Source organism: Megalops cyprinoides, chromosome 18 (assembly GCF_013368585.1).
Source record: "Megalops cyprinoides isolate fMegCyp1 chromosome 18, fMegCyp1.pri, whole genome shotgun sequence".
NCBI lineage: Eukaryota > Metazoa > Chordata > Actinopteri > Elopiformes > Megalopidae > Megalops > Megalops cyprinoides.
In genome coordinates, this window is record NC_050600.1 from 11,821,461 (window position 1) to 11,837,377 (window position 15,917).

Here is a 15,917-nt window from a genome sequence, read left to right on the forward strand (position 1 = left end):
AGCAACACCTGACAGAAATCATTTTCCTCAACAGCATCTGACCTTAATACACTGAGTTATATCCGGCTGATATACTGGGCAATTATTTGTGTATTAATTATTCTGTAAAGCTACCCAAGCTGTACAGCTTGCTCAGATATAAACTGTAAGCAGCAAACTGTGGTAATGTTTGTTGTTGTGTAAATATGACACTTTAATACTTGCCAACAATTTTGTAATTTAATTTCTGCTGGACATGCTAATAGTTAATTTACGGTAAATGGGCGGGCCTACTGAGGGCCACCTGTTTGAACGGTGTAAAGTTTCAATGAGGAAGTTTGCGCTGCAGAGGCATGCTGTTAACCTCTGCTGAACACTAAAATTGCATGGTGGATAGAGAGGCGACCGCGGACAGACTCAGTGAGCCCTATTCACGTGTGTCTTGCCTGGGGATACTCCGCACCGCACTCCGCACTCTCGAACCGATCGCTGGAATAACTGGTCCTCTAATGTGTCGACAGTACAGCTACTAGCGCGCTGACTACTACTACTCAGCTATGTTCTGATATTATGTCGATATGTACGGTAGCTAGCCAGCTGGGCAGACTAGCCAATTAAACTATTTTTTTGTATATCCATGTGGTCATTGTATAACGAATGACCTGTGCATAGCAAGCTGGCTGGCTAGCTGATTAAACTTTGGTTAGGGTAATAGAGCAAACTTTTTTTTTACAGAATCTGTGGAAAACTTAGCTGTAACGTTAGTTTAGCCACACAATGGAAGTGGATAACGTCTTGCCGGATTTTAAGGATATCGAGTCAAAGCTGGGTCGCAAAGTTCCTGAAGGTCTTATCCGATCACTCACAGAAGGGGGTCTTCACGAAACAAAAGATGAGAAGGAGCCGGCGTCACCGATTGTTTCTGTTACCAAAGCAAATACGGGTGATTTAAAGCGCTTGGAAAACAAGATGAGGTTTTTAAAACAAGAAATGGTAAGTGGCAATTGTTCGCGTCAACTTTCAAATTGTGTAATCCCGTCTAACTTCTCGCATATGTCGTAAATAATAGAGAAATGTTTTTGCACCTTGGAGAGTAGCATTCTTTACAACTGTCATCTGCTATTGTATTCCGTTTTCCTGACTGTGTAGTATAACGTTAGCCGTCCAGTACTCTGTATGCCGAGTAATAATGCTGAGACTTCAGTTATAGCTCCTCCACAAATGTAGGAACCGTTCTGACAATATGTATTGTAAGTTACATGGAGTCATAGATCAGTGTTCTCTCATTCACTAGGCTAACTCGCCAAGTCGATAAATAGACGGATAATGGAAATAGAACATTGCACATTTTCAACTGACGTGTGTAATTAACAATTAGGGCGAGACAGGAAATTTGTGTGGCCAGTGTTTGTGAAATTTGATAAAAAGTGAGGCCCCGCAGTAACTAATGATTGTGGTTGCTAGCAGAAGGTATGTATTTTTGCTAGTCCAGAAAGGTTGATAAGTTGATGCATAGTATGCGTCTGCAAATTGAAGGTCTGCCTAAACTTAGCGTGGTCTTATTCAGGTGCTTACTAGAATGTCATCTGATTACACAGTAGATCATCTGAAGGCACAACTGTGATGCATTTAGGATTTTGTTGTAGTACTTAGAATAAGACTTAATTGTCTGAGAGGTCTTTTGTTGTCAGGGCTTGACTTAATCATGACAAAGCTTGTAAATTCATTGTGTTCTTCCTTTGCTTCTGAGGGTCCAGTAATCCTGCAAATTACTGTCTTATCCTATACATCCATTTGGATGAGGCACATTTCCATCTTTTCTGTGGGTAGAGTAGTTGTATAGACCTTCTTTAAGGCTTCTTGCATGCTGAGGATCCATGGACAGATGGTCCAGGCCAGTCTCATTGTGTGGACTGTTGCCTGACCACCAATGGAGCAGAGGCTACTGCTAAAATGGATACATGTCTGCCATAACACAACAACCAGAGGTTGGAGGCGGGAGTGGGGTGTGACTTAATAGTAGGATAGATTTTGTTATCGTGCCGAGAACTGATGAAGATGCTTTACATCTCTGGGCAGAAATGGCTGGTTGACTGTTCTTCCAACAGCTCGAGTGGAGCAATCTCCATATGTCCTCATTTATGAGTAACAAAGCTGTTATACTAATCAAATGGAACAATTTAGATGAAATTAAATTCTGCGTGACTAAAGCCTGATTTTCATATGAGACTACTGGAAATCACCCACCTTCAGTCTATATAATGAACATTCATTTCTTATTCATATTCTTATTTCTTATTCTTATTCATTTTGCCCTGGCCTATAGATAGTATTGGTTTTGGCTTCAGTTCCATTGAAATGGTTTTGTTTGTTCTGAAAACAACATATTATGACCCAGTAGGTACTTTATTAGTTCTAAAGTCTTGTCAGACTAATGGCTTATTGCGGATATAATAACCTGTCAGACTGCTCTAAAACAAACGCTCACAATTTAGCCTTTAATCCAATCAGGCTGTTTCTCTTCACCCTCCTGAGGAAATCCAGGGGTCATATTGTTGGGCTGTGTATGCATTATGTTTCAGGCAGCAGCTTTTTATTTCAGAAAATGACATTTCAACATCCCTTCCACATTTGAAACCAAAACGTTGTTTCTTCCACCAAATCTTCCATCACTGTGATGTAAATGGTAGCTGAAACAGATGGCCTTTTGTTTCCACCAGTTTCGCACCTATTTCCCAGGATATTTATGAATAGAAAAGTTTTTAAAAAACTACATTTTGAAAGACATCACCTGTAACTGTAACATGTTTGGCAAATTTATACTACCACTTGTGCATTGGCTGTGTGCATGTGCTGATTGCTTATGTGGTCCAGTCTTGTCATTTAATCACTGAGAACTGAGACAAAGTAAAGACAAAGTAAAGAAGACTAAGAGTGAGCTGCTTGAATGCAAGCCACGGGTCCCATTCTGCACTGTTTGCATCGTAATTTGGATTTCAAATTTAAGAAAATTAGCAGTGCATGTTTAGCTAATTAACATGAGCGTTACTGATTTGCGGCAATTTGCTCATGTAGTTACTGTAACCATTATGGGCACCATGCTTGCAGCTTTGGTTATTGGACCCTGGGGGAAGGGGGAAAAGTGGTGTTTGGGGTGAAAGGAACGGTTTGATAAATTATTGTACAAATGAATATAGACACCCTGTTGAAAGATTTGGTTTGCATGCTATTCATAATAGAATATGTATGTATAGCACAAGCTGTCAGGTTGGTGTTGTGACAAGCTGTGAAGACCATTTTTGGTAAGATTGGTATGAATCCATATACAGTGTAGGGGTTTAACTTTTAGTGACATAAAGGGAGGTTATATTCATGATACAATTAACTGACGAACTCCTGAGCTAAACTGTAGGGCAAGTTATCAAGACAGATATCTGTTTCATTGCATTGAACCTGTCACCTACCATGTAGAATGATACCTTTTGATTATTGGTAGAGCTCTGCCACCATCCATTATATTCTATTTTCTGCAAGTTGAATGACATGTTTAGAGGATTTATTTCTGCCAAGACTGTATATCTGTAGTCCATATTATTCAAAATTGCAGTAATTTTCAAATAGACAATTGAGAACTAACTGGAAAAGGACACGTTATACATGTCAGAACTTGTACGTCTTACTAAAAAAAATTACAATATTCAGATTTAGCTTAGGTAGTGATGGACAGTGTTCAAGCCCATCTGAGCGATGCATTGAGACAACATTTCTGCAGACATAAATAACCACTTGTAGTCACAGACACACAGCTTGTTCATGAGCTCAGAGTCTGTGCGGTCATCTTTGCTTTGATGTGAATAAGGGCATTGGAGTTGAGATCTGGCCTCCACCTCTTCTCTTTTTTTTTTATAATGACAACCTACAAGTACGAACATAAGCAAGATGAAAGAGTACAGTCCAAACATACAGTTTATTTCAGCATAAAGAATGCAGTCAGAGTAATATTATATACAGCCAAAGTGCAAAATGTCAATGCATACAAATGGAAATAGAGAAATAAAAATATGTTCACATGACAGTTGCCTGTGAAAGCTTCCCTTTGAGTGAATGTTCCTTTGGTTTGAGGTCCAAAATTCTGTGAGATCCAATTCCAGTTTCTCACCAGATGTCAGTGTCAAATTCGGGGGCTCTTACCAGGAAAGACCGTGTATTGTTAGCAAAAGAAGAAGCATCTCTTTCATTCTGTAGTGAATATAATTAATGGTTTAATATTTTTATCCGTTTGTGTTATTGTGATGGCAGCATAGGATTTTCAGTGTTTTAGTGTACTGTATTGTTTTAAATGACTCCTTTAAAGGTAGGATGAATTATATTGAACAATGTCTGAATCATTGTTCACAGATTTAATTTATCAGAGCTCATAAATTAGTATTTTTTTTCTTTTTTTCTTTATTTAAATACAGAGAAAGAAAAATGGAAATTAGGCTCTGAGATTACTTTGAAAACAGAATGTGAAAGTCTCTTGTTATTACTGTGGTATTGTGTAACTGACTTTTTTTTTTCTTTGAAATTCAGGCTCACCTCCGTGCAATTGACATCAAGCTGATGCATCAGTTGCTATCCATCAATGATGGCATTGAGTCCATAAAATGGGTGATGGAGGAGAAGGGAGCTCTGGCAAGCAGAGACAGCAGCCTGACCGGCAGCCTCTACAGTCTATCAGAGAGCCAGGAGAACTCCCTGAGGGGCAGCTGCAACAGTCTGCAGGATGGCAGCGACCTGGACGGAATCTCCATCGGCAGCTACCTGGACACCCTGGCCGAGGACCTCTCGGGTCACACTTCCCCAACTGACATGGACCACTTCTCTGATGGACCCGTGTTCGAGGACAAGTTGGAAAAGTCCCCTTTGCACAAAGACCTCAAAGTAGACTTGGATGAATACTACTGCTTTGGATAACACGGTTCTTTTATTGATGGTCTAAGATGCTTTTTTTTTTTTTTTGGTGGTTAGTGTTGTCTCTTGCTGCTGCCTAGAGCATGGAAATGAAGTCACATTCTTGGATTTCACAGGTCATAGGTAACCTCTTGCCTCGTGACATGCTAACATCTATTTCAATTGGGAATTCAATGATTGTGCAGGGTTTGAGTACAAAAGTTCTCCTGTGCATCGCAATGGTTGACATACAGTATACGCAAGCTTGACCTTAAATAAGAGGATGACTGGAATTTGCTTGAGAATTGCCTTCTGTGCATGCCTCTTACTCAGCTCTGATACCTCAGTGTCTTCAGTGAGTAAGAGTACACGGTGCTGTTACACCCAGTTTCTTAATTAACTCTCTGAACCAAGTAATTTAGTAATAAGGGATTATGGGATTATTTTGGTATTACCAGTCTTTGTGGTATTAGCAATTTCCTGCTGCTCTGTGGATTTTTGAGACCTGCTCTAGAGCACTTATATAGGAGATGCAGCATGGATTGAAATGGAAAACATTTCCTAGCACCCATCTATGTAGACTCTGTACCATTTTTTTCATTTTGAAGGAATACTTGCTTCTACAAAGTCCTTTTGAGACATTTAGAAAACTTGAATATTTGGTATTATGTCAATATAAACAAATTTTGACATATTTTGTAACACTTGTTTTTTCTTCCCGATAAATTGTATTTGGAGAAAGAAACAAATTGAATGGGCACTGTTCTGAGGTTGCAGCTTCTTCTCTGTCTTTTTCATCGTATGGTGGTGAAACTGTGTACTGTTTGTTACTTTGGAGGATCTGTTTAGTCAACTCTTAGTCAGAGAATTTGGGTTATTGTCATTTCAAGGGCCATTTCCTCTAATCACCACTAAAAAAATCAAGTTGTTTGGAGAGCAAGAGTATTGGTGCTGTTGAGCCAGTGATGTTGAATTTAACAACAGTAAATCCTGTTTCCCATTGAATAGTTTTACTTGTTTGAGTGTTAATGTTGTAATTCTAACTCTTTTTAATTACTTGTCATTAATTTATTGTTTTGATGATTTTATCCTGGACATTTTTGTGGCCAGAAGAGACATTATTCTGTTGAAACAATAAATAATATATTGTGTGGCATTTGAACTATATGTTGGTGTCCACTTTATTTTTTCATGTGCAGGCCTAATATTTATGACAAGTTAAAGGCTCTCTAACATAATGCAAACCAAATAATCAGGTTTTGCCCTCCCGTGTTTATGTAAATATTACATTCACTCTTGCCCTGCTAAGAGAACAAGTTTTACCAAGCCATTCATAAAACGGGTAACTATAGCAACACGGAAAAACAAAGGCAAACAATCCTTAGTACATTTTGAAAGAACTGAGTCAATTTTTATACCTCCATTCCTGTAGACTGTAAAATTCACTGAAATTTACATTACAGTGCTTTTTGGATTCACTGTTTAAACAGCAGACAGTACTTCATTATTTTGAAAGAGGCTCTCAAAGTATTCTCATATTAACTACTGTAAGGGGTGATTTAAAGTAGATCTCTGTCTGAGTAGTTAACGTTCACTCATTTGATTTTTTGTGCTTTTTCAGTTTAAAATACCATTCAATTACTTGTCTCCAAATGGATGAAGTTCTCACCATACTCACATACCTTAGAAAAAAGGTTTGTAACTGGCAAAGTTACAGACTCTCAAAAACTGCATTGAACCTCATAAATTTTCATTTCAAATCTTCAAATGGTCCGTATTCATAAAAACACCTGTATTGGCCTGTATCATTTGTATGTAAAGTAAAATTTCTTGCAAAGTAGAGGAGGATGCCATGCAGGTACAGATTAGAAGTGCATTTGTTGACAATTAAAAACTGGATTTGTATTTTGTTGGCAAAATACAAATCCAGTTTGAGAGAGGGAGAAGATTCCCAGTGTCCTTTAATTGCATCAACACATTAATTAACAGTCCAAATACACAGAGAATAAGTTGAATTAACAGTCCAAATGCACAGAGAATATGTCCTTGTGGGAAGCCCCAGAGACCCTCTCCTATTCCACCATATTAATGCTGAGTAGCAGTGGCATTCCTCCCAGAGTTCCCAGACACTGATGCCATCATCTTCATGCTAAAGGCTTTTTATTTCATTCTGACTCAGAACTCAGTCCATAACTGCTTCTGGATTTCCTTGCATGAATTGTTTTCAAGATGGCCATATTTGCTTTGTAGCATGTTTTCCTGTGTACCAGATAGAATCATGCTAACTAGCAAAAAATATTTTTTTTCCTTTTTTTTCACAGATATCAAAAATCACTAGCACAGGCAGGATAAGTTGGTTTAGGTTAAAGGAATGTATTTTTTCCATTTGGCTTCAAAACAGGCATATTACTCTATTAAAGTGTCTTTATGGGAACCACAGATTTTACAGAGACTATCAAGGTTTCAGAACTGTGACCAGAATGGGAAATACCCATGTACTGTTTTCATCACTGAATGGGTAATTTTCATTTTCCTTGCAATAGCTGGACTTGTAAAGGTTTATCAACTTACCAGACTGAACTGGAATGTTAATGTGAAAGGAAAGTCTTTTTCAAATGACAATTAGAGTTCATAGGTATTTGTTTATCCAGTAACAGAGAGCTGGACTACAGACCAGTAATAGACAAGGTATTTATGGTGTTTGAACACATTTTTTGTGGATTCCAAGATATTCTGTGCATGTGGCCTTATCTCTCTCCTCCTGGCTGTTGGCGTGCTTCAGTGTCTGTACCCGCCAAACCAAACAAAAGGGAGAACTGCAGCAAGCTGAAACTGTCCCTCTGTGTGTCATGTTCATAAATGTAGACTGTTTTAATTAGAGCAGACTATTTTCTCATTAGTCACTCAGTACTTGTGAAATTATTCAATCCATGCTTATTTAAAGCATTTTGGCATTTGAGAACTTATTATCTGAGAGAAAAAAGCATTTTCCTGTAGGATTGCTCTTTCAGATGAAGTTAGGGGATTTACAAACTGGTTTATCAGTCTGAGGATTTAAGAACTCCCAGAAAGCACAGTACATGTAACAAGCAAACATATTGCTTTCTGAGGCCAGATTAAAACCATAGAGTGCCACATAGAAGTTTTTTTTTTTCCCTATGTGCAGTATTTTTTTATATTAAGCAACCCACAATAAAAGCCAAAACCACACCTCTCACTTGTTCAATTCAGAAAAACCTTGGTCACAGTTGTTATCATTGTCAGTGAAGCAAAATATCTGCCTTGCTGCCAGTGCATGACCTATCAGATGCAATTATACATATTAACATAAAATGTGCATTATTTCAATTACCCTTGATATTTTTTAACTTGAGTGATTGCCTTTTTTGAGAAAATATGAGCCCATTATGTGATGGATTGCTCAGGCCACAAGATATTGTGCAGGTCCTGTATATATCCTATCTTAAGCAAATCATCCTGTCAGGTAAAAACATATGTTCTCACCCTGCTTGTCCAGCAGTTGCCCTTGGGGGTATATTAATCTCTGGGGAATTTGTTCCTGCTCAGTGGATTGTAAACAACCTCCATTACTGCAGTCTGATGGCTGGCAGCAGAGGTTCAAGCCAGTCGGGTTTAGCATGGGAAAGGACAGACGAGCCCACATCACCTAGCTTATTTCAGGAGATCACAAGCGGAAAACAATGATTTATTCATCCACTAATGCCCTAATTATTTCCCCTGGGCAAATAATTTCACTGCCCTATGATTTAAAAAAAGAGAAACCTCACAGAGATCCTCTAACAAATTACACACATTACTGGGTCAGTGCCATAGGCTGTGAAACCAATACCAGGTATTGTGAGATGACTGTCACTATGCAACAGAGAGTGGGCACATGGGAGACAGGATGTGGGCTATTGGAGCAAGAAGGAATGTGTGGAACAGGGCCCGTTCAGAAGGGAGGCCTCAGATGAGTTACTTAGGCAAACCTACAGAAAATCCTGGGTGCAGTGGGTGTTCAAAAAAAAAAAAATCATGTTTGACTCCTCAGTATTTAGAAAGGAATGTATTATATTTCCTTTAAAACATCCTTACTGCAAGATATGCATTTTTTATAGTAATAGGTATTAGGGGAAAAAAAGTGCAAATGAGTTTACCAAAATTTGTGGTCATACAATCATCAGATGTGATTTTTTTTTTTAGATTTTCTTTTTGGAAAAATGCTTAGCTCCCTCCGTCTACATAGGAAACGCTATATCAGCTATCCTTTCCCCCATGCCATGACTTATGAAAGTGTTATTGCAGGGATTGCAAAATCTGTGTAATATAATATGGCATCTCCTAATATGCAGTGTCTCATTTCCATAAGAAAAAGGACTTATTTCATTGCAGTCATAGTGTTCCACTGTAGTGTCTAATATTTTTTCCCTGGCACGCTTGTTTGCTACTGGAAAATACTTGGGCTCCCAAAAATATTAAGAATACATTGAGTTATGGTATTTTTATGCATCTCAAGTGTAAGATAAGTATTGCCTTACAGTAAGTAAAATTCCCATAAAATAAGCATTCCCTTTTGCAGTCAGATCACTCGTGAGTGCACGCCATGCTGGAGAACCATTCTCACCCACTAAGATGACATACTCTTAAGAGCAGTTCACCAAACACAGCACCGAAGACTTCTGGAAGGAGACTTTCCTATGGGCTCACGTAATAATATGTTTATGTTTGTGTTCTGGTACGTTTAAATACATTTTTATTTGTAGAAATAGAGACAGTGTGCAGCCTTTGCAAAGTATACACACACCCTTGCTGAGAAGAGAGCCTCTGTAAAATTATGGGCCATTAAAAATGCATGATACGGTGCATTGCTGCAAGCTCTTTTATAAAGGGATATTTTTAAAACAAAAATAAACAAACTTGTACTTTAAAACTCTTTCTCAGTGTGGGACTTTTTTTCCGGGACATACATTAAGCTCTCCCATGGGAGTTTTAATAGTGCATTTCCCCCCTGGGTTATGCACAGGTCACTGTTTGGCTTTGGAAGGGTACATTTTTTACTGATTTATCAGAGATCAGATGCCATTAATTCAGGAAATATTGTGCACTTTGCCCCTATTCCCATGAGATATTTTTTTTTGTCTTAGTAAAGAAATGTAAACAGGCTTTTGGTAAATGCAACAGGACAAAGGGAGAAGAACATTCAAAATGTATACTAGTTATAACAGTTGTAACAGTTATAATTGTCAAGTAGTGGTTAATCCACATGTATTACAATCTCAATCTAAGGCTACCGCTAGGAACACAAAGAGGAATGCATCGATTAGAGAATAAAAAACTAAACATATGTATGAATGTATACTGTAAAAGAACAAGACAAAATTAATAATCAAAATCAATGCAAAAATCAAGATAACAACAGGCAGTGGTGATGAGTTATTTGGACAGATAAATTTACAATGGGTTGTGTCACACACAGCTAAGATGTTTTAGAAAGTGTGTGCCTTGTTTTAACAGAATGTATCGGAGAAATTATAACACACAGAAGTATGAATGTTGCACAATGATTGGTAGATATAACTTCTGGTGAGTTTCCGTATGAAGCTTATTCACATTTATGGCAGCTACTCATCATTAGTCATCCAGACTTAGGGTTGACCTTCTCTGTAGATGTGACTAGTTTGCCTCTGACTTAGACATGACTCTCATGAGTTACTGTGGCCTCTGCCGGCTTTATGGAGCCAGCTGGGGACGTCCTTAATCGCATGCTTGTCATCCAACTTGAACTGACGATTACCATGTGTGGATGACAGCGGCGTGATTATTGTAGGACCTGTGGTATACTTATAGCGGTATGCATTTCCACATAATGTGCATCCTTAACACCCTCTCATCAAATAAATCGCTCAATTTGAATATAACTTTTTTACAATTCATTATAGAAGCTTGCTTCTGTAGAGTGTGTACTGTATGCATTCACTTCAAAAATTTATATCTGAAACAGCCATGGGATACTGTCTATACCAGCCTATTGGCTGATTGGTCCACATTGGCCTGTTGGCTTATGGAGGGGTATCCAGTTGTTAGTTACCCAGATTGGGAAGGTACTTCACTTATTCAGTCAAATACACAGTAATTCTGTAACACACAGTTTAGACATTTGGTGTCAGAAACAGATGTGAAATTGTATCTAACCATAACTCGGCGTTGCACGTGAAAGTGTCTGGTGTGGCAGGTGTGCCATCTGGCTAACTGTATTGAGTTTGATTAAAGTAATTTCTCTCAAAAACACTGCACACATACCACTCAGGTACAGACACGCCTGGGAGTATGTGCCCATGCCAGCTGAGTCATAGTGAGTTAGGTTAAACCTCAGTGTAATGAGAGAGCTATTATTACAATATATCACTATGAATTACATGTTAAATGTTTACATTTGTAACCCATTTAGAATCCACTTCTTCCAGTATCAGGTACTTTTCATATATGCATGGAAGTATGTTGCAGAATCACAAGCAACTTTGTGAGAAAAAGAAATGAATCCATTAATTCAAGTGAAGTCCCTTTCATTGAATGAGCTTAGTGAAAAAAAAGTGAAAACAAAAAAAAAAGCCAAAAAGAAAGAGCAGATTAAAATGAAAGTGAGTTTAAATGGCAGTGCAGAGATTTCTGATCTGACTGTGATAGTTCAGTGTGTGATATTTCTGTTCTTTTTGGGCAGTGAGCTTTGATGGCGATGACTCACTCCAGTTTAAATAATTAAAAGCCCATGCCTCTGTCCGTGTCTGCTTTAGACACACCTTGATGCCTGTAAGGCCACCCTGCACCATGCCGCCCCTGCCCTGTTTGATCTCATCGGCTGGGAGAAAGCTCTGTGGATCGGCCTTCTGAGCCCTGTGGATTAAACGCTGTGACGCTCGAGCCAGGAAGCCTCGACTGTCAGAAAACACTATTTGATCTTTGTTTCCAGGCCCACAACCTTTCCTTGGCTATATTAGGAATCAAAGGCACACAAAGTCCTGCCTCAGAACTTTGTTCTCATGTTTGACAGCAAACTTGTGTGTAACGTACAGGGTTCATGAGAAAGAAGGAACCGCAGGCAGCCAACGCCACACAATGTTCTTTTCTTCAGTGACAGTTTCTGGAGAATTCACAGTATGTCTTAATTTATTGGTTCTTTCGACATGTTGGTATGTATGAAACATCAATTTCTGGATGATTCAATGCCTTGTTTCTCCACTCTAATAATGCAGGCGATGTATAATATTGTGCAATCAAGTGTATAGGCATTTTTTTTTTACTTACGCCTCGCAATATATAAATATCAATTGTCAAAAACAACACTAACTATATTTCAAGTTCTATTTTTTAATATTTTTTTGTTGATATAGGCTTGAATGGAAAAAAATGTAGAATGCACTAATTGTATTGCACAAACAACAACAACAACAAAAACATGAACTTACCAAAGTAAAAAAAATGAGCAAAGCCCACAACACTAGGTCACAAAACGAGTGGATATTGGTCAGCATGGATCCAAACCAGGGCATGTGGTGACCCGTGTCACAGGAAACAACAGCCTTCATTAGCTAGTTCTGGAAGGTTCTCAGTGAGCTGCTTATTGCAGCAGGAGACCACAGAACCCAGGCTTAGTGTTGAGCAGCAGCCTGGACTAGTAATTAAGATCCTGGACCTCAGGGTTATGGGTTCAACTGTTACAGTCATGCTTAAGCCTTCTCAGTACATACACAGAGTATACTTGTAGCTGTATAAATGAGTTAAACAAAGTGAATGATCAGCAATTAGGAGCATGGATATCCTGAGTAACTACTTGCTTAAGCTAATGAAAATTGTTACAGAACCCATACAGAGTTATTAAAAAGCCCAAGAAATTGTACAAAAAAATATCAATGCAAGATAGAATCATTGCCATGTCATGACAGAGAAGCATTTTCCAGTGACATTTGGACAGCAGTATACTATACAGGAGGAGTGCACTGAAAAGTTCATGACTTATGTTGCTTTGAGACACTAAATACAAAATAAAACGCATGACAATTGTAAATAATGTCTCCTATGATGTTTCAGCTGGCTACAATAGAATGTCTGAAAATACCACATGTATGAATTTACTGCTACTCTGATACCCTGCCAGCCTCACTTGCCCACAATGCAATGTGAAACAGATTGGCTGATGTAATGCTCAGCCTTGGGTTGAAGCACAACCCAAATGTTGATGCCAGAAATATAAGAATATCTATTTGTCTTTGTCTTTTTAAAAGTCACACCACAGTTTTCCAATCGGGTTTGCACTTCTGAGGTACCCTTGCTACTCAATGCTGATAAGTGTTCTTCCTTGTGAGAAGAGGAGGCAACTGCAGCCTCTTTGAAGCAAAGTCTCAGCAGCTGGCCATAAAGGGCATATTCCTGTCAGGTTGACCCTGACAAGCCTCAGCAGTGATGTCATTTCTTGGGAACATACAAAGCTACTCTCTCTCTCCATCCATTTTCTTCCAAACAAAATAAATGTTTACTACTTAGATTATGAGGTGCATCAGAAATATATTTCAATTTCACATGTAATTTTAGAACATATCTGAAATATCTTTCATCTGATGTGTGATTTTTTTTCAAAGGCATTAAAAAGTATTAGAGCTAGGTTCCTCATTAGAAAGGGTTAAAATAGCTGGAAATAGCCCCCCCAATATGATCTCAACTGATAGGAGTCGAGTTGTCGGTTTCAGCATAAGTATGATGATCTGAAACCACAAAGTGCACAAAGCAGCGGTTGTTGGACTTCTTGGCCTCAGCTCTACATGGGCTGCCAGGAGAGTGGGATTCACTCATCAATTGTGCTGCTATCATATAGACCGCAATGTAATCGGTCCCCACACTTACTGACAGTCCTGGCCAAGGCACAAGATCAACTAGTCTCCAAAAAACACACAGTGTAAAAAAACCTTTTAGAGATCCTCTCAAGTGTTTGCTTCGAGATGTAAGATACCAGTAATATCCGGAGAGATTATTGATGACTCTGGCTGCATTTCTCTGGCACCACCTGAAACCTCTCATTCAAACACAGACCTCTATAAAACATAATTTACACTTGAAGGGCTCTGGGAGCATGCTCACTTCCTATGCATGATTCCATCAGGTTTAAATAACAGTCCAATCCTCTTTGTGGGAGATTCACCTTGCAGATTACCGCATGCCTCTCAAAAGGAGTACAGAGGCGATTCAGTTATAGAGTTTCAAATTGAAATTACTTTTTCAACGACGCGGGCTGACGGGAAATATTTTCCACACCACTTCATCACCTGCGACGAGAATCTAAAGCCCCTGCAGATCATTTCCCCAAAGTAAATGAGGCTACAGCCATTATTTCAATGCATAGGACCGCAGCAAACATCCCTCCCCTCACACACCCCCACATTAATCAGTTTATACCTTTGTTGTGGTGCTTTGTCAAGCCCTGGACTGGGAGGCTATAGCTGTCTGCCAGTGAGGGGTTAGTGGGCAGGAAACACTTGACCTGCCTTCAGGAGGCTCAGTGGGACACTGGGAGAGATGCAGTTCCTTTGCGCTTTTGTTCCATGGGGGTCTCTAATTACTCTACCATGTGCCCCTTCCCCCCGTTGGGGACAGCCACCTGTCCCAGCTGACACTGTGGATCACCCCGTCACGGCCGGGCCAACAGGCTGTCATTGTGCCGCTGAGAAAAGCCGCTTAATAGCCTGTTACTGATACATCTCTCGGAGCCAATGCCTTTTGTCGGCTGAAGTGTTAGGGTGCGTATTGTATGAATAACAGACTAGGGTGACTCAGTCTTATCCCAATCTGCCCCTCGTTGTTTTCACAGGCTCATTTGTGTTAGCGTGCCAGCTTATTTGTCTGTACAACATTATTTAGAAATGACAACCTCAGCACTGTGGGCTCTCTCCTCAATGTATGATATCAACTCTAATGTGCAGTAATCTGTGCTGATTAATGGCCGTCTGTGCATGTGAGCTCTCTATGAAATTGCTGCTGTTCAGCAAGACTGGAATTTCTGTCTACAGTAGTAATCTCCAACCTTGGTTTGTTTCCATATCGCCCTATATCACGTGTTTCTTGGGGAGGAGGGAGCCACCTGTTAAAGACTCACAAATAACCAGTCAGTTGTTTAAGATAACTACGGTGATTGATGTCTGAATGGAATTCAGGTGTTGTGATTAAAATGTCCTCTTTAGAGAGGGTGCCAATCAAACTTCAAAATGCTGTAAGCTTAACTTCCAATGAAGATTCAGCAATGTCATTTCTCATAAGATACATAACATTTTTTTTTAAGTTTATATATGCGTATATAATGGCTTTTATACAGAGGAAACAGATTGGATACAGGTTTGAGACCACTGGATTGTAATTGGTTTGTGATCTATTTCAGGTGTAATCACTTTGTAGAGTTTAGGTTGCAGTGTTGTGGGCAGCAGACTCCAACAATTGAACATGGTCAAAGTGATGCATATATACATCTGCAGTGACATCGGGTACATTGGGAAGTGACATTTCTTTTTACCCAATGCTGTGAATACAAGTGTATTCATCTAGATCTATTGTCAGTGTGCTGATAACCACACACCTAATTACTAATTAGGGCTATGAAATTATTCCATTTGGGGGAAATTTATCTTTTCTGAAGTAACTGTTCATTCATTTATTTTAGGTTTTGTGTTTGTATTTAAAATAGGTTTTTGATATCTGTTTGTAATATATGTATTGTGGCATGAATGCCAGTGCATGGAAATAACTTTAATATTGCATGCTCCTATTGCTATTGGAACAGTCCAGTTGGTCGGTATTCTTAAAGGAAGATTTAACGACCCACTCTTGCCCTCTTTTGGGCAGCAATAAGATGTTAAGAGCTATGTATGTTATTTTAGCTAGTTAAAAAGTTGTAGGCTATGAGCTTTAAGGAAGAACTCATGATGGGGTTTTAGTTTTTTTGTTTTCAGTTTTTATTTGTGGAAGAG

General features: G+C 38.9%; 1 protein-coding gene across 1 annotated transcript; it reads left to right on the forward strand.

Moving 5' to 3' along the window:
- Window positions 1-341: 341 nt before the first annotated feature.
- Window positions 342-5,476, forward strand: LOC118793537 (leucine rich adaptor protein 1-like). The gene is made up of 2 exons (XM_036551757.1): window positions 342-972; window positions 4,552-5,476. Exons 1-2 carry the CDS (start codon window positions 757-759, stop codon window positions 4,933-4,935), a joined length of 600 nt encoding a protein of 199 aa, XP_036407650.1. The 5' UTR covers window positions 342-756; the 3' UTR covers window positions 4,936-5,476.
- Window positions 5,477-15,917: the final 10,441 nt, after the last annotated feature.